The 23,119-nt window shown below is 35.9% G+C and overlaps 2 protein-coding genes across 5 annotated transcripts in view; one reads left to right on the forward strand and one right to left on the reverse strand.

Moving 5' to 3' along the window:
* The first annotated feature begins 1,682 nt into the window (after nucleotides 1-1,682).
* LOC103031386 (barrier-to-autointegration factor) lies at nucleotides 1,683-4,529 on the forward strand. 3 transcript variants are annotated; one of them, XM_007244622.3, is made up of 3 exons: nucleotides 1,683-1,841; nucleotides 3,027-3,193; nucleotides 4,194-4,529. In XM_007244622.3, exons 2-3 carry the CDS (start codon nucleotides 3,068-3,070, stop codon nucleotides 4,338-4,340), a joined length of 273 nt encoding a protein of 90 aa, XP_007244684.1. In that variant the 5' UTR covers nucleotides 1,683-1,841; nucleotides 3,027-3,067; the 3' UTR covers nucleotides 4,341-4,529. The 3 variants fall into 3 exon arrangements, with proteins under 3 accessions (XP_007244684.1, XP_015460109.1, XP_015460108.1); XM_015604623.3 differs by lacking the exon at nucleotides 1,683-1,841 and adding an exon at nucleotides 2,473-2,493; XM_015604622.3 differs by lacking the exon at nucleotides 1,683-1,841 and adding an exon at nucleotides 2,712-2,837.
* Nucleotides 4,530-5,776: 1,247 nt separating this feature from the next.
* The window catches only part of entpd6 (ectonucleoside triphosphate diphosphohydrolase 6), a 28,206-nt gene continuing 10,863 nt past the window's right edge, over nucleotides 5,777-23,119 (reverse strand). Inside the window, exons 5-14 of one of the 2 annotated variants that reach the window (XM_007244621.3) lie at nucleotides 22,127-22,202; nucleotides 20,958-20,993; nucleotides 19,539-19,627; nucleotides 17,365-17,444; nucleotides 13,525-13,589; nucleotides 12,876-12,974; nucleotides 10,402-10,542; nucleotides 9,690-9,746; nucleotides 9,056-9,168; nucleotides 5,777-8,531 (exon numbers count right to left, since the gene is read on the reverse strand). In XM_007244621.3, the coding sequence (XP_007244683.1) occupies nucleotides 8,448-8,531; nucleotides 9,056-9,168; nucleotides 9,690-9,746; nucleotides 10,402-10,542; nucleotides 12,876-12,974; nucleotides 13,525-13,589; nucleotides 17,365-17,444; nucleotides 19,539-19,627; nucleotides 20,958-20,993; nucleotides 22,127-22,202 (840 nt within the window). In that variant the 3' untranslated portion in view covers nucleotides 5,777-8,447. Of the gene's footprint in view, nucleotides 8,532-9,055; nucleotides 9,171-9,689; nucleotides 9,747-10,401; nucleotides 10,543-12,875; nucleotides 12,975-13,524; nucleotides 13,590-17,364; nucleotides 17,445-19,538; nucleotides 19,628-20,957; nucleotides 20,994-22,126; nucleotides 22,203-23,119 lie in introns of those variants that run through there. The other variant, XM_015604637.3, reaches the window with a different exon arrangement.

Consider the following 23,119-nt stretch of genomic DNA (forward strand, 5'->3'; position numbering starts at 1 on the left):
CAAATGTTTTACAGACTCCGCATAATGAGGTGCTCTTTCTGAAAACGTGTGATATATTAAGGGGTTTGCATCAACGTTTTGAAAAGGTTCCGTTAGCTTGAAGCATTTTAGAAATAATGTTCTGGGAACGTTCTGAAAACGTGGACTATAGTAAGGGTTTGGATAATGTTTAGCTACGTTTTAAAAAGATTGCATGAAGGTTACCTTGTACCATTACAGAAATAATGTTCCGGGAACGTTCTGAAAACATGTGATATAATAAGGGTTTGCACACAACATCACAACATTATAAGAATGTCCTGTCACTTTGCTAAAAAACTAAGATTATATTTGTGAAAAAAATACTGTGTGTTTGAGAGCATTTTGTCTATGCACAGTATGCATGTAACATGGGCAATGAGATTTGTGTTTACACAAATATATAAAATCTACAATTAAAATAGCAGATTTTATACCTATAGACACAAAAAATAAGCAGAAGCAATACACAAAAACACACACATTAAAGACAATTTCTTGAACTTACTACATACACGTTTCCCGTTTTAATACATTTGGATACAATTTTGATTACAGATTTATATGATTGTGTGATTTTGTTTATGTAAAATATTTTCTATAAAATTAACTTTATTTAAAATTATACTCAAATATGAACATGGTGTAACTGGTAAAATAATACTTGGCTCCTCTATGATTTAGACTTTGCTCCAAAGAATCGGTTCAGCTAAGTGAATCAAACTTGACACAACTCCACCCAGAGCACAGCTTCCTGAAGGCTCGGCATGGAGTGGGTGGGATTAAGAGCTTGCCTCCAATTGGCTGTAACGACACAATGGTTCTTTTCCATTGGCCGAGTTGGACTTCAGTCATTGTAGCAGCTGTGTGATTATCTGTAGTGTGACAGCAGGCCTGAGATCAGCTGAACTCTGACCAGGTGTTATGACGGGTTGTGCTACCCTGTAAAACCGTGCTGCCCTGGTGAATATTTAAAGGTAAAAATACAAAAAATAAGCACCATATTAGAACTTGCTTTCAAAAGGATATTTGGATAAGTAACTCAAAGTATCAAGGTAAAGTTGCGGTAAAAATAATAATAACGTATTGCTATTTTTATTATTAATTGCTATTTACTTAAAAAAAGGATGGCAGTGATTTACAGTTGTTTAAAGCACACAAGAAAAAGATCTAAATTCTACTAAATTATCACAAGGGAAAAAATAACTAAAAACATTTTCAAAAATGTGGGTCAGCGCAAATTGATGGATAGCACAACTCGTCAGTACACCTGTTTTACACATGAAAGGCGAAGCCACACCTGAATTAAATTTTCGATTAATTGTCAGCAATATTCGGTGTGTAAGAACAGACAGAACAGGCTAAATGGGACGGAATCCCAATCCCTGTTCTAAAATTCCTGATTCAGATCAGATTTTCTAAAATAATGTATTTAAAAAATATTTGTATTTATTTATTGTATTTTTTGCATTATTGGATTGTGTATTAAATTGCATTAAGCCTGAATAAATAAACACGGAGGAAACTATGTACATTTTTTTGTACAATACAAGCTGATCAAGTGAATTTGCTAATAAATTAGATTTTAGCTGCGTGTCCGAACATATAGCAACTGAACCCAAACAAAGCACGTGATTATTAGGGGAGGAAATAAGTGGTCAGAGTGGTGGAGTAATTAGCCCGGGTTGTTTCCAGTCAAGCATATGGAGGTGTGAAAGAAGCACCAGGGTGTTTTGTGAACGTGTTCAGAGTGTACAGGCCTGATAAAATGAATTAAATTAGAGATACCCTTAATTGCACGCTGACATTGCAATATTAAACAGGTAAGTGGGTTAGCAGTTTGCTAATTTAAAGATATAGTACTCAGGATGGAGTTGACTGAAGGACTGTAGTGGAAATTTAGCATTGAGGGTTTATTATCAAGCCAATATTTTTAAATTAAACTCAAACTTTGGAATAAGTCCAAATTAGGAAGTATTTCAGTGTGAATGAAGAAAATGTGTTAATTTATTTATTTATTTATACAAATGAATTGAAGAATTTGTGAACTTAAATGAACATTTACAGAGAAGTTTGGTGTCCTCTGCTGTAGAGGAATATTCCCAGTCAGTATTGTTCACGGTGCTTGAATATTAGTCCAAATTTTATAAATAAGCTCCCTGATGCCGTGACTGTTTAACCAGATTTTTGGGGTAAAAAATCCTTCTTTTTTTCTTTTTAAACATCCCTTAGTTTAAATGGTACGTGTTGGATGTGTTAGTGTAAAATTGTCTCTTATGTGTGAAATGGTCCATTTTCAGAGTCACTGTTCCACATTAAAGTCCTTTAGGTTCACTGGTGGGATTTCTCACTTTATTCAAACTAAAATCATGTCTGTCCAGGAGGAGATGAGCTGCTTGACTTTCCCAATGGTCATTTGTTGACTAGTCACTGTGGCTCTTCCTCCAGTCTCCCAACACTACTGTAAAGAAATCAGTTAGTACATTTCTTTTATCAATCCTTTAATTTTCCTTAAAAATTAGGACTCCGCTAAAGTGCAGCATTATACAGGGGTTTTCAGTGAAGTTTTGCAGTATTCTTGCCCCGGAGCCTGCTGCTAACCTTCGCTAGCACTCTTGGAGCAGCGTTAGCATTAGCCGCTAACCGCACTTGCCTTATAGTGCGAAAAATACAGTTGTTGATGTTCTCCAATCCTGGTTGTGGTGCTCCCTGCCCAGCACACTTTCGAGGATTGTCTGCTTTAACACACTAACTGCAGCTCTGAAAGACCTTGTTATTAATGATTTGATTAGTTGAACAGAATAGAAAGTTGGGAGAAGGTAAAGTTATGGAAAAAAGGGTCGATTTGTTTGATTGTTCAGTAGTTTAGACCAGGGGTTCACAACTCAGTACTGGATGACCTCCAGTCTTCAGCTTAGATTTTTTTGCCTGATGTGATCATGTTTGTATGATCATAGAACCCTTGCGAATGCAAGTTAATGAGGTTTGCTTTATCTCACCACCTCTAGGAAACAAGCTCTTCAGGGTTTTGGTCACAGGACGTCTTGAGATGTCAACCACCTCCCAGAAACACAGAGACTTTGTGGCAGAACCCATGGGGGACAAGCCCGTTACAGCTCTGTCTGGGATTGGAGAGGTTCTGGGGAAGAAGTTGGAGGAGCAGGGCTTCGATAAAGTAAGTGCAATAATTCGTGCAAAAAATCTGGACCAACATACCAAAAGTTTTTTTTTTTTTTCTCTCTTCACATTAAATTTAGTCTGTTATCCGAACTGTTTTCAGATTGGCCAACAGGATGGGTCACAGGGTTTGACAATACATTTGATATGTGTTTTCAAATGTCTCTACTTTTTTATTGAAAAAAAAAAAAGATTTACAAATGTTACTTGATTACTCCACATGGTGGCGCTAATCAGATGATTATTGTTTAAATATTGTTTGTCAAATTGTGTGAAACTGACACCAATAAATCCATAATTTCTTGTATTTGATTATTTAGGAGTATTTTTATCCTCTTCAGTAAGACACATGTTAAAAGGTCTCGTAGAGGATTGTCTTGTAATATATCAAGTATCGCAGAATCACAGTATTGAGATCATTGTATCATGGGCAATGTATTGTGATACCGTATTGTTACATGCCCATTGATTACAACCACCAATTTCTAATAGCCTTTTTTTCGGTTTCTGACAGTGGGTGACGCACTGTTCTGTGTAATTATAGACTGAAAGAACTGTATAAAGACAAAGCAGTAGTGAAGCTTGATTCCGTTTATACTTTGGTTAGAGTACAGTAACTATCATAAATGCATCTCTAAAACAGGTAAGTTGTAAGTTAATATTTTAAAGCGTCTGCCAAATGTAATGTAATGTAATGTAAATGATAAACAGTAAAACGTTTGGTGATTATGATGTGGAGTATGTATTAAATGCTGTTTTGTTTGTGTGGTTTATATTAGCAGGTGCATCAGTTATGTGCCCTTAACTCTCATTTTATGCTGTTAATGCACAAAAAACACCTCACCCACAAACCACATGTTGGGTTTAGGTTTCAAAATATGCATATATTTACAGATGTTTTAAGTGGAGATTTACCTCTTCCTGAGGCCTTTTTTTTTAAATATCAAGTACTATCTTCTAAACATTCTAAAGACTTGCTAATCTGTGTGACCCTGCAGGCGTTTGTGGTGTTGGGTCAGTTCCTGCTGTTGAGGAAGGACCAGGAGCTGTTTGCTGAGTGGCTGAAGGACACTAGTGGAGCTAATGCACGGCAGGCTGCGTCCTGTTCGCAGTGTCTGACCGAATGGTGCGATGCCTTCCTCTGAACTCTCGTTGTCTTTTGGAACAAATAACCACATTTTGTAAAAACTGTTACACATGCATTCTCTGTTTATGGAAATTTAGGCCTGTTGGGATGTGTAGATGTATTTAAAAACTATTGTTAAAAAGCTTGTTTAAATAAGTTCTTATTACAGTTTATACAAAGAAGAAAATAAAGTATTGTTTTCAATGACTGACTGACTGACTGACTGATCTCATCACAAAAAGTTTGTGTATTTAAGAACATAACATGTAAAACTCAAGTTTCCAGTGTGGGATTCTCCAATCCATGGTTCTCCAAATGGACATATACAGTTGTAACTCAATAAATTAGAACATTTGAACAGTTAATTCAATAGTTTAATTGTGAATTTCCACACTCAGAACCTGGGCTTCCATAACCCCCATACTGTAGTTTGGACAAATGTATTGGGATGCATGCCTATTCATGGGTTTCTCTTAAATCATTGGTATTGTGAGTGTTACTTTTGCTTTTGTTGGAGTAACTGTCTGTACTGTCCAGGAAAGGCTTTCTACTAGAACCTAATCATTCCAGAGAACAGTTCTTTCATTGCTTTACGGATCTAAAGCTAGGGGCTTTTCACCCTCCTCTCTAGCCCTCGAGCCCCTGGCATTAGTTTGTCATGGTGCCAAAAGATTCTTGTTTATCTACTGTAGAAAGTAGCTTTGTGAATGCATTCATTGGAAGCAAGCCCATTGCAACAAGGCAAGCAAACCAATCAATTGCCTGGGGCCTCAGACAAAAACTGGTTATGAATTGAAATCCTGTGAATACAGGAAGTACAACGCCACTTAGTAGAATTACCCTTAAGGAGGTGCCTTCCACTAGTTACTTTTTTTGAACAGGCTATTAATACAGCTACACACTCTAATTAATAGAATAAGGAACACACTGATCTGTGCAGAATTCACTGTTTATCGTATTTAATGACATTGCAATAGACTAACGTAATTAACTTGGGTTTTGATCTTCCAAATGGGGGTGAATAACCTACAATAATTCTGTGCATCATATAAACAGACTGGAACTGGAATCTCTAGTAGTATTCATACACCATGCCATCTGTTCACTAATTTACTATTTTACAAACAAAGACTCTGAGTCAGCCAATACATTTTTAGTGTGGGCAGGCAGTGTGTTTTTTCTCCTCCTGGATGGGATGCATTCAGGAGCATCATGGCCCGCTGTAGAGTTTGTAATAGTAATTTTAGCATTGCCCACGGGGGACTAAATGATTGCAAAATGCATGTGTAGCGTGCTTGTGCTAGCATGACTAGAAAAACTGAACCTTAATCTGTCACTTGGAAGACAGTTTTGATGCCCACTTCTCTACACCAACCACCAGTATCAGGATCTGACTAAACATGGTACATTTTTGATGTAATATTGGCTTTAAAACAAATGACAATCAAAAGGAAGTAAAAGATATACTTAATATTTCAGTTTCATGATTCAAAAATTACACAAACAGTACTGTAATGGCATGCTTCTTCAAGTTACAAACACACATTCACCCTCACCATTCACCAATAAACACATTTCATCCTTCAGATGAGCAAAACAAAGCATGGCGCTTGTTTAAAACTAGAAACATTCAATGTAGAAGAGAGGTATGTAGTTAAAACTCACATTCAGTATCAACACAATCATGATACGTAGACTTAATGTATTTCCCAGAGCACAAATTACCAGTAGCATCACAAAACAGCTCTGGCTTATGGAGTGTGTGTGTGTATATATATAAGAACAGAACACACATTACATGTGAAAATTCAGGTACAAGTTGTGTGCTTGGCACTACTTATTAGCTTCCATCCAACAGTCAGGCACAGTGTGCGGGTTCCCCAATGCTCCTTGCGTTCTTCTGGCTTCCAGAAAGGCTGAAAAACAGCCTTTTCCAACTCCAGTTCATGGCTAATATTGTTGCTTAGCATCATACTAACTCCCAACACCAGCTAGCATTATTTGGCTGCACTATTCCCTTTAACCAGAAATATTATCATCAGGTATATTTATATTCTTATAGAGTAAGAGTGCTGATATAGTGATGCAATTAGCTGATGCTACATTAGCACTCTTACTTAGTCTCTACTCCTAGATGCTTTATAAATAGGATTTAAGGGAGCAGATTCACAAAAGCTTTCCCAAAATAAAAGCTGGGTTTCATGACAGACAGTGAATGTTCAGATAGTAATAATATTACTTAATAATAAGTAGCAGTTTTTTTATGGAAACCCGCTAGCAAAGGCATAAACAGTTTCTCTGTTTAAATGTAACCAAAGTGTGATCCTTTTCAATTAGTATCCTGAATGAATGGTTTATTTTCTGGATATTTTTAATACATAACTTGAAACAATGGCTTATTCTCTTGATATTGTCATTAGTACCTTAAAATAATGATGATCCTTTCTTGATATTGTCAATAAATATATTTGGATAATGATATTTTTTAAATGCTGTCAATTAGTACCTTGAAATAATGTCTATAATATTTTTATGGACTATCCTAATCGTTTCTTGACTTTTTAATTACTACTTTTAGATTTAAAAAAAGTATTGCACTTCCTGAGTTATTGACTTCATCCTTTTCAAATTAGTTTCATGTATTAACAACATACACAGTTTTTAGTACAGTACAAATACAGTTTCTCAAAAAGTTGAGTTAAACCCTATCCGGACGGGATTAGTTTCTCAGGGGGTCTGGGAGTAATTTTCTCTTTTTTAGGGGTCCTCTGTGATTTACGACCATGTAAGTGTTTTTCTCATACATCCTCTAAGAAAATTACAGCCTACATTATCTACTGTTTTTCAGTGAACTCTGTGGTCCTCCGGTAATTTTAGTCCCATCCTGACGCACATCTCTGAGTTTTGTCTCCTCACATTTAATAAAATAGCTATTTGTCCACTGCTACGCACCGTAATTACGTGTTTTTCACGGAGATCCATGTAAAAATAACAGCGAGTGGAAATGGAGGAGCTACTGAACGTGACGTCTTGTGACCGAGAAAGCCCAAAAAAAACTTACAGGTCCTCCGCTTTTTTTTTTTTTATTATTATTTTAGTCTGGATGCAAGTGAGTTTTATCACTGAGTAGAAGTGTGAAATATTTTTCACAGACTTCCCTCTGAGAAACTAATCCCATCTGGATAGGGCTATAGTGTCTTAACTCCTTAACAGGCCAGGATTTTTTTCATTCATTTTTTTACATTACACCACTAAATCTTGAGGATTTCTATTCAAGCATTACATAAAAATGTTTCATGTGTAATGAGGAACATTACTGAAAAAGCATAATTGTACTTGTATTAGAGAGAAAAAATATTTAAGTAAATCTGCTTAAAATGTAAAAATATAATGAATAAAAACATAAAATTGGCTCTTTCCTGAACTTCATTTTAAAATCAATATTTTCCTGAATACAAATCAAACAGTTAATGTCCTCCAAACCTTTAGTTTCGTTAGGTTTGTCTAGTTTTTACATACGTTTTCAAACCTGCAGAATTTGGGTTGATTCCTGTTACTGACCTGGAATTATTAAGTGGAGTAGAGAGAAAACAGGCAGCTACTCCAAGTGTCCTGTAGGAGATTTCAAATCCTTCAAATTTTCAGAATTTAAACTACTTATTTCACTGCAGAGAAAAAGGGTTTTGTATCACCTACACCAGTATCCTGTATACGGGACAAGGCATTTTAAGGGGTTAAACGGTTGACTTTGTTAAAATTAGCAGTTATAAGTCAGGTTTTAGTTTTTTTTTTTTTTTCTGAAAAAATATTTTGACAATTTTTTTAATCTGACGAATGTCTGCCAGAAACAAACAAAAAAAAAAACATTTCTGAAACCCAAAGAATTATAATTTTTTGAGGAAAGAAAATGTAACTTACTATAAAGTGTGAAATAAAGTTAGATAAGTCAAATATTTTTGTGAATCTGTCCCCAAGCTGTTGATTAATTTTAACCCGCTTAAAACAAACAGAGCTCAGTGACTCTGAGAACATGATATGACACAAAAATGTTGGAACTGTAAACCGGTCAGTTCTTCTGAGGCTGTACACTGCAGTCCATCAGTTGGCACACAGTGACCAAATCCAGTTAATGAGCACGGAGGGACTCAATGTAGTAGAACGTGGCGCCCAAAGCCCAGCTGGTCTCCACATCGTTGATTTTCCTGGCCAGCTGATATACAAAGAGAGAGAAAAAAGGTGTGGGGTCAGTTTGTGTTCCAGGGGACTAAATCTGAGAATACTAAAGTAACAGCACCACAATTAAAGACATTGATATGTTAAATCACAATAGTTAAATATTACAGCACTTCATGCTTCCCTCTGCCGACAACTTTTATCGAAATGCGGATTTCATTTTCCAGCATCACTTGGCACACTGCTCACACTGCCAAAAGAACCAATTGGTCCTATATAATATTCTAATTTTCTAAGACACTGATTTTTGTTTTCATTGGCTGTAAGCAGTAATCATCAACAATAAATGAAATAAATGCTTAAAATAGATCAATCTGTATGTAATTCATCTATATAATATAAGAGTTTCACATTTTGAACTGAATTACTGAAATAAAGTAACTTTTCAATGATATTCTAAGTTTTTGAGTGCACTAGTATTTGTAATTTGACTCTGGTCCAACAGCTCTGGTCTAAAAGCTGCAGAATGTGGATAAACAGTAGTTTTTTGTGAGTGCCCACCTTAAACTCTTTGTCCTGAGGGAATCCCAGCTCCTGCAGCAGCACTGAGATGTAGGTGAGGTCTAGACAGAGGAAAGGGTTTTCCCCCACACCGGCCTCCATGTTCTTACACACTGGACATAAAACACACAAAAATATTCATTGTTAAACACACACTGTTTACTCACATTTTACATGCAAGAAAAAGATACATATTGTATTTACTAGTATGTTTGTTTTACATTAGACAGCATGAGACATGGAGATTGAGATTTTATATTTAATTGGACAGTGATTTGTTTTTTTGTTGGTTTGGCTCCGAAGTCCAGCACATAATTAGCTGAAGATATCTCTTTAGTATTAGGTATTATTATAAGTGTTTGGTTATTTAATTTGAAAGCAGCAACTATTGTTCAACTCCTTCAAGGTGCTAAGAAATCTATTCCAGGTGACTCTCCCTCATGAAAACACTGTCCTAAAAGCTAAACGTGCTATTAAACACTTTTTGTTTACTAAATAATTCAAATAATATGTTTCTGTATAGCTTTAATATAGTCTTCAATATTAACCTTAATGTAAAAAAAAAAAGGTGTCCAAGTTTTTGACTATTACTGTACATGTAATGAAGTTAGACAGCATTAGCAGATGGCTTTACCTTTTTTGGCACCTTCGATATAGTTGCTAACTCGGATGGTGCCTCCGGTCTCTTCATCTGAGAGAGAGAAAGAGAGAGAGAGAAAAGGGGGAGAAAAGGGAGAGAAAGGTAGAGAAAGGAAGAGAGGGGGAGGGAGGTGTTAGTGGGATTTTTATTTATTTTAAACCTCTACAGGTGCGCAATAATACATATTGGCTGAGAGGCATTCCATGAGTGCCGTTATCAGCCGGTAATGCACTGTAACCAAAGCTATTCATGTATTACTCCGCCACATACGGTAACCTAGCAACGATGCAGCGCTTACAAGCCAAACAGCACAGCTCCACACAGAGCAACAATGGAACTATTTGAACACGTGGAGTGTTAGTAACCAAACAAAAACTCTTTATCTTTCAAAAAACAGTGATAATTGAACTGTGGTATAAATCGCAAGATTTATACCACAGGAGCAGTGGTGTAAAGGTTCTCGCTACAACATGTAATATTGGAACTGCTGATCTACGACTGCAGCACAGCAGTGCCAATATTACACCTTATAGCATTCCCTCTCGTGTATTACTGCTTAAATAAATAGATGTGGAAATGTCAATGTCTAAACTCATCTACCTAATCAAACATTTGATTAGGGGACATGCAGTTTGAAATAACTAAACAAATACAATCTGAACATCCTTTATTGAACTGTTCTTCTTCTGAAAGGTCAGACACATACCGATAAGGCCCAGGTCCACAGCGCGATCGTAGTAGTAGGAGAAGGCGTAGAACTCCATGTTCTTCACCTCTTCAGCTTTCTTCACTTTTTTGTAAATCATCTTCTCAACTTTGCTCAGACATGACTCGTAAATGGGTTCTCCTGAGACAAAGACAGCAAAACGCAATGAGTTCACACAGCATCATGATCAGAGAGAATACTTTAACCTGATGATATTGTTATGAATGAGATGTGCTGCTGCTTTCTGACCGAATGTAATTAACTTATAAAATGATTTTATCTTGGCAGGTCTGGAGTGGATTTTGGTCCACAGTAGGTAATTCTAACAGTCAGGAAAGAGCAAGAATTTTTGTTTATGTTCATATTTTAAAAAAAGAACAGTTAAAAACTGAAATGCATCCAAAAGTATAATGCTGTTTTTGTTCTTCATAAAGTGCCAAAAACATGCTCATTGTTTATGTTTAAGATCTAAAAGGATGGAGCTTGTCATGGTGACAGCATGAGAATCAGATTACTCATGTCGGCTGTTAAATAAATATTTTGTGTGAGAATAATTATTGATTTTGGTATTGTTTTTTTGTTTCAATTACAGATTTTTTTTTTTTTAAGGTATTATTTTAATATTGTATCAATTTTTATCTGTATTGAAAATGTTAAAACGGTACCCAGCCCTAGTGACAGACAGTGGAAAACCAGTAAATGCATAAAAACAACAAAACTATTGATAATAGTCAGCAGAGATAATAAACAATTGATTAGACAGGCTTTTTCTAAAAAGTGTGATATTACTGTATTTTTTGCACTATAAGGCGCACTATCAATGAACGTCTTTTTTGTGGTCTATTTTCAGGTCTTTTTTTATACATTAGGCACACCAAATTATAAGGCACATTAAGCGACACTAGTAAGGATGTCTACATCTAAGTAAGCAAGGGTGTCGCCATGTTTCTCTTCTAATGGGAAAGCTGGGGGAAGCGCCTAATTAAATAAAACTAATTTATTTACAGTATGCTTGGATTTCCATTATTTAGTCTAAGGGGGAGTTTTCAGTGAAGTTTCTCCAGCACTAAGGCAGGATGCAGCAGCATTAGCATTGGCTGCTAACCACAGAGCTAGCAGGACCTACTTTCCACCCGATAGCGCTAGACTGAGGAACCTTGAGTGTTCTGATGTATTAACTAGGGGTGGGCGATATGGCTCTAAAATAATATCACTGTATTTCATGGTATTTTCACAATACTTTTGGCGATGTGACAAAACAGTGAATTAGAAAAATTATTTAGAATTTTATTATTGCATGCAATATGATATGGCTAACTGACATATTAAAAAAAATAATTTTATCAGATTTGTTACAGAAGTCAATGATCCAGAATGTCATGATACTAGTAATGCACTTCAAATATCTCCATATATACAGGATTAATGTAAAATAAGATACTGGACAGATATAATCTGTCTCTAGTAGATATATAATAGGAAATGAGAACAGTGTGAATTTTTCTTTTGCTAAAAACGGCAAAAAAGCAGTACTCTGATCTAATGTGAGGGGTGGGTTATATAGCACGATATTTCAGGGTATAATATCTTTCACGATATTCTTTTTTTTTGGCGATATTATCACGTATGATACGATACGATATGGCACACCCCTAGTATTAACACAGCACACACACAGACTACAGTCCAGTATACTCATGTCTGAACTAGTGCAAAGGGCTAGTACTGGGGTTACAGGCTAATGCTAATGCTGCTGCACCCAGCCTTAGTGCTGGAGAAACTTCACTGAAAACTCACCCTTTGACAAAATATTGGAAATCTAAGCTTATATTATTACTTTATATTGCTGTACTTCAGCAGGGTGGCTTTACTGCTCCTTAATACCTGACTGGTAGAATTCATACATAAGGTACTGTGGCGTGAGGAGGCGGGGGAACCGTGGGTCCGCCCCACGCCGGAACTCACAGCCATGTCTGTCCCAGCCGGTGGGCATTCAGGACTGATTAAGCCGCCAGCTGGGACAGGCATAAAAACTCTGCCTCAGCTCACACTCGAGAGAGACTTGGACTTGGGAGGAGTGAGCTGAGGCCGCACGGACCTTTAAACGACCACTAAGGGATTTATACAGACTCTAGAGCCCCATTGGGCCTAGCTATGTTTATTTGAGTTATTTTGGGTGTGGTGGAGGGCATCATTTACAAATAAAGGTATGATTTGAGTTTCATTTACTCCCCGTGTCTGTGTTCTCTGTGTGCTTCCTCCTTCCGGGTCACAGTGGTCACGCCCCCCCTACCCCAGGGGCCTACCACAGTACACAGGATTATAAGGTGAAAATGAAAGAATTTTAGGTGCGCCTTATAGTCTAAAAAATACAGTAGGTTGTAATAGAAGGTCACTAAAGGAGTGGAATGATTAATACAGAAGCGCATAATTTAAATCTGGCAGTACTGAGTACAGGGGATATATGAACATACCTGCTTTCTGCCCTTTCAGCTTGTAGTTGACCTCAGCATGCTCCCACTCCCCAGTGTAGTCTGGAGCCAAACATGGGCTGATCAGCTCCTGATTGCTTGCTGGGGGAAGAAACATACAATAATATCATGAACTCTGTGTAAAATTGTAAACAGGAACTGTTACATATACATTACTGGTTACAGAATAGTTACAGAACAGTACCCTCTTGTGGAAACAACTGTCACTGTTTTTTTATTTATATTTTTATTTATTTATTTATTTATTTATTTTTACAGACTGACCCATCTAACAGTGCCATCTAGTCAATAGACTTTTGACAAAACATCACACGCAGAGAGATGCTGGGACAGGGTTACATAACAACAAACCAAATAAATAAATGAAACTAAATTAAATTTAAAAGTAATAATAAACAAAAAGCAATCTGATTAAAACTTCAAGTGTATAAAATGCAAATCCCGCCAGTGACCTGCGTGTCCAGGGATGGCGGGTTTCTCTTTGAGCCCAAGCCCCTCTCTAAATCAGTGCAACAGCTGGCCTCCAAGGAATTAATCTTCAGTGTTATTAAGAGATTAGATAATGGCTTATTTATCGGGGGAAATGAGGTCTTTAAAAGCCAAAGATGAGCGGAGATTGAAGAGCACATACCAGGCTGTCCCTCAATCCCTCCGAGCACAGCAAGTCGGGCTGACATCAAACCCAGACCCAGGTAGCTGGAGAAAGAGGGGGTGGGGCGAGGGAGAGAGAGAGAGAGAGAGGGAGAGAGAGATAGAGAGAGAAAGAGAAAAAGGGAGAGAAAGAGAGTATTATTACTTATTTATTTTATAATTTGTTACACAAACAAACTATAAAAACTCTTAGTTATTTTTAATTTGTGGTAAATTCTATTCATGTAACATAGTTGTTTGAGTAATAGCTCATCATTACTGCTCCGAAAGTGTCAATTTGATAAAAAACTATTTACTATTATTTTATCTGACGTATGAAAAAGTCTCAAAACATAGCATTCATGTTCCAGAGCACACATACTCCACACACAGAAACAAACACTGGTTTCTGATCTGAGAAGCGGGAGTTCAAACCAAGGTTCATGTGTTTGATACATTTGATTCCCCTCAGACTCATTTTGTTTCTGTTTATAAGGGTTAATGTACAGTTACAGTAAATACAGGAATAACCAGTCTAATCTGTTACTGTACTCATACTGCAGTGTTTTCTTTTTCTATTCTGTTGTTTAATGATATAAGTATAGATAGCCTGCCTTAACTTCTTAGAATTGGTGTGAAAATTCAAACCATGTTTAAAAAAAAAAAAAAAAAAAAAAAAAAAAAGACAATGGTTTCAGACAATGGTTCAGCCAAATCAAAATTTATTCATAGAACATGCCTACAAATCTCTTAGGCTACAAAGTTTTTGAAAACTTTCTATATTTTCTATATTTCTGCATAAATATGATATAAAACATCATTAGATTTTCAGTCATAAAAGTAGATTTAGTAGTAGAACAGAACCCAGTTAAACAAAGTTAAACAAAAATAATACACTTGATTATTTATTTATGGAGGAGAATAATCCAATAACACATAGTGTGGTAAAAGTGTGTGAACCTTTAAGATTAGCAGCTGGTTTTAATCATTACATACTGAGAAAGAAAAAGACAGCATTCCAGCATAAGAACCTTATCCCATCTGTGAAACATGGTGGTGGTAGTATCATGATTTGGGCCTGTTTTGCTGAATCTGGGCCGGGACAACTTGCCTTCATTGATGGAACAATGAATTCTAGATTATATAAGAGAATTGTGAAAGAAAATGTCAGGAGATCTGTGCATAAACTGAATCTCAATAGAAGGTGGGTCATGCAGCAAGACAATGACCCTAAACACACAAATCGTTCTAACAAAGTATGGTTCAAGACGAAAAAAGTGTTTTTTCAAATCGACAAAGACAAAGTCCTGATCTTAATCCAATGGAAACGGTGCGAAACGAATAATCAATAGTTACCAGAATTTTTTTGTTCAGTTAATGCTGTATAGGGGGAAAATGAGACCGAAACTGAAAGCAAAGGTTCACATACTTTTACCACTCACAAATATGTAACACTGCATTATTTTAGTAAATTAATAAATGAGCAAGTATAATATTTTTGTCTCATTTGTTTAACTGGATTTTCTCTTATAGGACTTCTGAAAATCCGATGATGTTTTAGGTCATATTATGCAGAAATATATAAAATTCTATTCTAAATTTACAAACATTTAAGAATCTGAATCATATATGTATCACAAAAAAAAAAAAAAAAAAAAAAAATCAGATTTGCAGCCAGGTAATGTAAATGAGTCTACGCCTAAGCTTTTTTTTTTTTTTAATTGATGTTGCTAACTGGTTTCTATCTTATATTGAGCTTCATTCAAAAAGTAGTTTGGTCTAGAACACTACTTGGAACACCATAGCAACCATTTAAAAGTACGATGCAAAAAAAATAAATAAATAAAAAAATAAAAAAATAGCAAAACATTTTAACCCTACTGAGGACATATCAACAACTTATGCCTAGAATTAGGAACCACTAAAACTGTGCAACCAATCAGTGTTTTTTTTCTTTGCTACAGCAGTATATAAACTAAACATGAATCGTGTTGCCTCAGGGGACTGCTTGAAAATGCCCGCACCTGTATAAGTTGTGTGGTGTTATCTTGTGACTCCTACAGCTCCTAAACTCAAACCTGCACATCAATATGAAGCTACATACCATCTAGCGCCCTTCAATTACTAAGTGTACTTAAAGTCAGAGCCTTCAGTGAGCCTGGGCTAAAGCTTTATTAGAGTCCGCCATGCGACGAGGGATCATTAGAAGCCAACCCTGTGAAAAGCAGTAATCTAGTAATCTAAGGTCCTGCTCAGACTCTCTTAATTGGAGAGTGGAGTACTTATGCTCTAATCATGAGAAAGCCGGGTTACACACGCACATGCTCTCACGCCCTTTCTCTCCCTCACTTGCATATAAACACACACATAAGGCCGTATTTGAGGAACCGAGTGATCTGGTCTAATGAAGGAGCCGACAGATTCATCTGCTGGTCTTGGAGAACCAGGGTCCAGGATTTAAAGCCCTTATCAGACACTGCTGAAGCATGAACAAACGCAGTGAGTCAGTAAAAAGGTGTGGAGACCGCTGTTTAATAGTGTTTGTCCAAACAGGATTTAAAAAAAAATATATAAACTATACTCTATTTCAGTTTATTAGGAGCCACCAATAATATGTTGCCTACAAGACTGAAAAAGATGCACTAATATTAATACTGACTATTCTGATTTTCTAAAACATGGTTTAGAGGTGGTTGCAAGTGTAACATGTACTTAGAAAAAAAATGAAATTTTGTCTGAAACTGTAACTGAACTAAACATTTAACCAAAGACAAAACCAATTATTTTACAGGCTTTTAATACAGGCTTGACCATTGAATATATAACTAGCCAAAATGTGTTTACATCTTGCTTTAAAAAAGCAATGACAAAACTACATTTTAAAAATGCAATTTAAAAAAACACATTTACCTCATCAGTGCTCTCGTAATCAGGAAATTACCTAAGCACTGCTATTCTAAAATCATGGATTTACCTCAGCAGTGCTATACTAATCATAGATTTTTCCCTAGCAGTGCTATTCTAATCATAGATTTACCTCAGCAGTGCTACTCTAATCATGGATTTATCTCAGCAGTCCGATTCTAATCATGGATTTACCTCAGCACTGCTATTCTAATAATAAAATTTTCATAGCACTGCTATTCTAATCATAAATTTACCATAGCACTGCTATTCTATTCATAGATTTACCTCATCACTGCTATTCTAATCATGAATTTACCTCAGCACTGCTATTCTAATCATAGATTTACCTCAGCACTGCTATTCTAATCATAAAGTTACCTCAGCACGGCTATTGTAATCATAGATTTACCTTAGCAGTGCTATTCTATTCATAGATTTACCTCAGCAGAGCTATTCTAATAATAAGATTACCTCAGTCTTTGGGCAAACAAGCAAGTGCTTAAGCTCAAAGTTATCTCAGCTAACTTTGTTATCTTTGGCCTGTGCAACTCTTAGTATCTTTCAGCTCGTAAAGAGACAGTTTCTGAAGATTGATGTTACTGAAGAATGATATTACTTGTAAACATGATAACAAGTAATAAGTGCTTCTTTTCATTTCATTTAAGCAAGCATGTTGTAAAAATAAACAGTTTGTGCACACTCTTTTCATTGTATATAGCCTTGCTGTGAGACACAGCGCCCCCAGAGGCCATGGGGAGAAACAGGTAGAGTGTGGGCCTGCCTATTTATTTTTGAGCAATTTTTCAGAGCAATTCTAAAAAAAAAGAACGAGCTATTATTTGGCTGGAAATTATAACATTCTGCAATAATACAATAATATTCTATGCATCTCTAGTAATAATGCTACTGGACTCTCTGCACACCTTACACTTACCTGTGTGAGTAGAGTGAGTGGCTAGTGTTAAACATCTGAAACGATGTCACATAATCGATCGGTGCTGTCTGGATGGTTTTCTGTGTAGAACGATAGAAAACAACAAGCAGGACTATGATTATACTATCATTATTATTCATCACAAACATCATGAAGAAAATATTAGTGTACTAAAGGATTTATCTGTGCAGATGTGTCGAAGGATTAGGTGAAGGTCCAGGCACATTTTCTAATTCCAGCTGCTCGTCAAACACGATTCTACAATGATATTTAATTAGTATTACACCAAATAACAAAAAAAATATCTGACGAGCAACAATAAGAAGAAAATCCTGAGTAAGTTACAACCTGCAAAACCAATTTTAAAGGGCAAAGCTGTTACGCAGCCCGTCTGTGGAATCGAGAGGATGGATAATGACATGATAAATTGGTCCTCAATCCCTCTTCGACATGCTCTGACCTAGTTAAAGAACAAGAATATCGCCCTGCCTCCCTCTCTCTATGTCCAACAACCCTTATTTACCAGGCCTGTGGGATTAGCAGGGCATTTGGAGATTACACTATAAGACAGCGGCTGCTGCCATAGTTTGCAAAGTGAGATACAAATTCTTCATCAGGCGCTACCGCTGGATACTGTGATGTTTCGTTGACAACATCGATAATAGAATCCATGAGTATATTTTTTGTTGTTGATGCAATCCTTTAGATGTTCTCTAGGAATCCTTGATGTCCTTCAGGACAATCATCTGCTAAGCCTTTGGGGGACATTTGGACTGGCCAGACTGGGACATCCTGGGACGGTTTACCAACGTTCTTAGGGCTTTCAGTTTGTAGATAATGATCCTCATAATCTGTTTTTTTCTGTGGTCTCATTTGTTTCTTATCTTATGTCTGAAAGCGATAAAGTAGTTGGAAGCCAGTCTACTAGTGTACACACCTGGGACTCATTGGTGCACTGCTGCATAGGGGCGATGGAGATGATTTTATCTAATACGGAGTTCACACAGGATAAGAAATGGGACAACCCTTCAAGAACTAAATATGTTGTCAAAATAATTTTATAATAAAAAATTCAAAAATACTGATCATTCCCCATCTACTAGTGGTGATCTGTAGACAACCCCGCCAGTCTGTTGTGATGCAGAGAAGCAGTAAAGTTCAGCAACATGACTTTAGTTCAATTTAGGACACTATATCCGGGTTTGGTGGCGTGACAATTATTTATTACTGTCTGACTCTAAATCCTCAGTGATTTAGAGCTAAGTTTGGCTATTCTGTTTGAATTTTTTCCAATCACACAGCAGCCTTAGGTACCAGAATGTAACTGCTGCAATGCTTAAGTTGAAATTGGAAATTTAGCTAGCTACTGAGATTAGTCACTACTGCTTATGATTTGTTATGCTTGTTATGAAGAAAAGGAACATAATACTGTACATACACTGAAACTACAGCTCTGGAAAAAAATAAGAGACCACTTCAGACCACTTTGGGTATATAGTTTGAGTAAAATGAACATTGTAGATTTATTCAAAACTACGGACAACATTTCTCCCAAATTACAAAATAAAAATATTGTCATTTATTTACAGAAAATGAGAAAAGAATGAAATTATAAAAAGATGCAGAGCAATTAGACCTCAAATAATAAAAAGGAAAACAATAATTTCATATTCATACATTTTTAAGAGTTAAGAAATCAATATTTGGTATAATAACCCATTTTTTAAAATTACAGTTTTTATGCATCTTGGCTTATTCTCCTCCGCCAGTCTTTCACATTGCTTTTGGATAACGTTTTATGAAATTCAAGCAGTTCAGCTTGGTTTGATGGTTTGTGATCATCAATCTTCCTCTTGATTATATTCCAGATGTTTTTCAAATTGGTAAAATCAAAGAAACATCATTTTAAGTGGTCTCTTATTTTTTTGCAGAGCTGTATATTAAATGTAAGATAATTCTATTAGAAACCTAATAAAAAAATACAGGACAATTCTGCACAACTGCCATTAACAGCATGATGCCAATAGGCTTCAGAGGGTTTCTGACAGTATTTCTCTACAGGGACTAGACAAGCTGGGTAAGCAATATGTGTTGCTTACATTAACTAAATGTATTCATTAAAAGGGGTGTCCAAATGTAGTTGAGCATGTAAAAACAGAAGGTGCATGGCAAACCTCATCCTGTGGTGAGAAAGTTATCTGAGTTGAGCCGCCTCCCAAATCCAGCATTCCAACTGTTGGAGTCTCAGATCCATGAAGACCACCTAGAGAGAGAGAAAAGGAGAAAGAGAGAGATAAAGAGAGATAAAGAGAGATAAACATTAATAAAACATGGGTGAAACAGAAATTTTTGAGGGTGTAGTCAGTGGCTGTGTTTAATAACCATAAATTCTATAAGAATTAATGATAAATTCTTGCCCGGCTCTATTCCAGATGTAAGCCTGTTAGTTCTTAAGCAGCAAATAAAAGGGCAGTGCATGATGTGTCCTCAAATTCATCCTAAACTAAACCTTAAGCACAAAAAAGAAATACAGCATAGCTTTAAAAAATATTATTATACAGTCCCCTTCAATAGTACTGTGAGGCCAAACCCTTTTTCTGCTATAAACTGAAAACATTTGGGTTTGACATTAAAACATGGATATGAGACAAAAAGAAAAATCAACATTTCTAATTGTACTTATATCTGGATCTGATGCACAGTTTAGAACACAGCACCTTCATTTTTCTGGCTTTTGTCCAACACAAAATTGGTATTCAAGTTGTTTAATAAAGATTCAACAGGTTTCTGGGGGTTCTAATGGTTCTAGGATTTAGAAATATTGGAAAAGGATGTTCTTGTGGCTTTATTATTCTTTTTGTAATAATGATCTCTGGCCATACCAGGTCCAAAAGGCAACATTTATATACACAGGTCTGGGAAAAAAAACAGACCACTTAAAAATTATGAATTTCTTTGATTTTACCAAATTGAAAACCTCTGAAATATAATCAAGAGGAAGATGGATGATCAAAAGCCATCAAACCAAGCTGAACTGCTTAAATTTTCTTGCAGCAGGAGTTGCATAAAATTATCAAAAAGCAGCATGTAAGACTGGTGGAGGAGAACATGCTAAGATGCATGAAAACTGAATAAAAAACTGATTTCTGAACTTTTAAACTTTATGAATATGAACTTGTTTGTCTTTGCATTATTTGAGGTCTGAAAGCTCTGCATCTTTTTTTTATTTCAGCTATTTCTCATTTTCTACAAATAAATGCTCTAAATGACAATATTTTATTTGAAATTTGCAAGAAATGTTGTCCGTAGTTTATAGAATAAAACAGCTATGCTTATTTTACTGAAACATATACCTATTAATAGCAAAATCAGAGAAACTTGAGTTTTACAGTGTATGTCTATTACTGCACTTTTCATAGCACATTTCATAGCAGGAACACCTACAGACATTTAAACATGGTGGTGGTGGTAGTGTGACAGTGCTGGGGTGTTATGCTGCCTCAGGGACAGAACAACTGGATAACATGTAATGAAGAATCCATTCTTATTTAGACCCATGAACAACATGAACAACAAGAACTAAGATTTCTCACCTATTAAGAAGTTGACTGTGATCCATGCAGAAACCCCTACGAAGAAAAATAAATATAAACATTCCTCCGCATAAAGTCATATTAATTCGGCATCATATCAAAACAACATGTGCTACATTTCACATGCATTAGGAGTGCTTAGAATATTAGAATATAAACATCCATCGATTCTTAAGCTTAACCAAGGCCGCATTACAAACATTCGTAAGTGCAGGGCGGGATCTTGGGAGTTAAAACTCTTCTAAATCGTTAAGAAGTGATCTGAATCGACAACAAACATGGGAAGTTTGCAGCTTTGGCGCTTGGGGAGAACGAGCAAACGGTCAGTTAGCGGCCATAAACTCTTTCCATCTCCGAACTCACAAATACCACTTAGGCCCTGCATTAACAATAAGTCTGTATGATTCACAGAGATGCAGTAATCTGTGAGGATAAGCGGCGGCCAGGAGTCCGCAATTTCGCTCGTAATCAGCCTGGACGAAATCTGGTTAGAGACGAAACTTGAGATCCGTCCAACTGCCAACGACACCACGCGCATTTCTGAACGAGGCGTGCATAAACAGGAGGTTTGATTAATATTTTTTATTATCACAAAAGAAATTACACACGCTGGCATCACGCTATGTGTCTTTAAAGAAAATGACATTTGATGCATGGCAAATTAATGGCAGATAATCCGTTTGCGGAGATTACGCTGGGACATTATCCGCTGCACTCGTTACTGCACTGGAGAACTACTTTAGAGGATTGGATTACGGCCTCATATATGCATTATATACGACAAATCTATACGGCTGGAACCATTATACAACAAATTTTCAATTTACAACTTCATGCTGCTTCATGTTGGGTGGGAAAACGTGAGGAGGCTGGCTCAGGACATGACATGGCTGACGTCCTGACAGCTGGAGATTACTGTACTCTGGCTACTCTACTCTCTTAGGGTTGCCAGCTTCTGTTTTACCATTGTCATTTAATACCATACACATTTTCAGGTATACAACATTCCAATGCTTATTAGTGAAGAATTACACTGAAAGCCAAGCAAACTGATGGAGTTCGCTATTCTTTTAAATAATTTATGAGTAAAAAAAAGCTTAACAGGGATCCACTGCTTTGTGACACATAAGCATAATTTACACAGATATTACATAAATTTCCACACATACCTTCATCTGTACCATCCATGATTGACACACTGTCTGGCCTATGAAGGAACGGAGATGTTCCGAACACTTCCTTAACCTATAAAAAGAAAAGGAGATAGAAAAAAGGCAAAAGCTGTCATTTAAGTAATTAAATATATATTTTTTAAAATAGCACTTTTAATAAAAGTGATCAGTACCATAACATTTTAAACCAAATAGTCAATTTTCCTTACATTTAAATTACATTACATAATAATAGAATAATAGAATAACAATAAAATTAAGAGAAATAATCACCATCATGACAAGATTTCTACTACTTTTTATTAACTTTTCTTTTGCAGGTTTGAGTCTATTCAAAATCACAACAAAAACATGAAAAAAATGAAAAGGATGTATTTTTGTTGCTTAAAAGAAGAGTACAGATGACCAATTTTAATTTTAGGTACTAGTTATCTATCCTAACAAAGCAATCGTTTTCTACCAAGAGCTACAGGTGAGATATACTTTGCTAATATAGAAATACAGCTAAAAGTGGCAGTTAAAAGGGCCCAAGCATCAATTAGTAAAACAAAAAAAAAAAAAGCCTACAGATTTTTGTATGAAGATGTTTATAAGAAGAAGAAATGATCTGTAATGAGGATTACCTACAAGAAATCACCTTTTGACCCTGATATACTAAACAGTACACTTTTTAACAAATAAGCCAATATACCTGACAGTTACCAACATAAACAAAATCTTATTTTTTTTTTCCCTCACACTATTCCTTTTAATCAGTGAATTAACATATATTGTTAATTGGGAATACATTGAGGGAAACCATCATTTTCAATGTGGTCTAGCATTCACAACTTAAAGGGACTGATAAATAAACTTAAATCTAAATATTTAATGAGGTTAAGCTAAAATAAAGAACTTCATAAATGAAAAACAAAAATGTAATGGTAAGAGCATTATAAAACAAGCAAACAATATACAATATAAGTAAGAAGAAATAAAGTAATTCAGAAT

The sequence above is a fragment of the Astyanax mexicanus genome, chromosome 14 (genome assembly GCF_023375975.1).
Source record: "Astyanax mexicanus isolate ESR-SI-001 chromosome 14, AstMex3_surface, whole genome shotgun sequence".
In the NCBI taxonomy this organism is placed as follows: Eukaryota; Metazoa; Chordata; class Actinopteri; order Characiformes; family Acestrorhamphidae; genus Astyanax; species Astyanax mexicanus.

Bases quoted from the DNA above. Each gene is read 5' to 3' on its own strand.
- LOC103031386 (XM_007244622.3), top strand. From the start codon at position 3,068: ATGTCAACCACCTCCCAGAAACACAGAGACTTTGTGGCAGAACCCATG. The intron at 3,194-4,193 runs GTAAGTGCAATA...GTGACCCTGCAG, and splicing joins AGGAGCAGGGCTTCGATAAA to GCGTTTGTGGTGTTGGGTCA.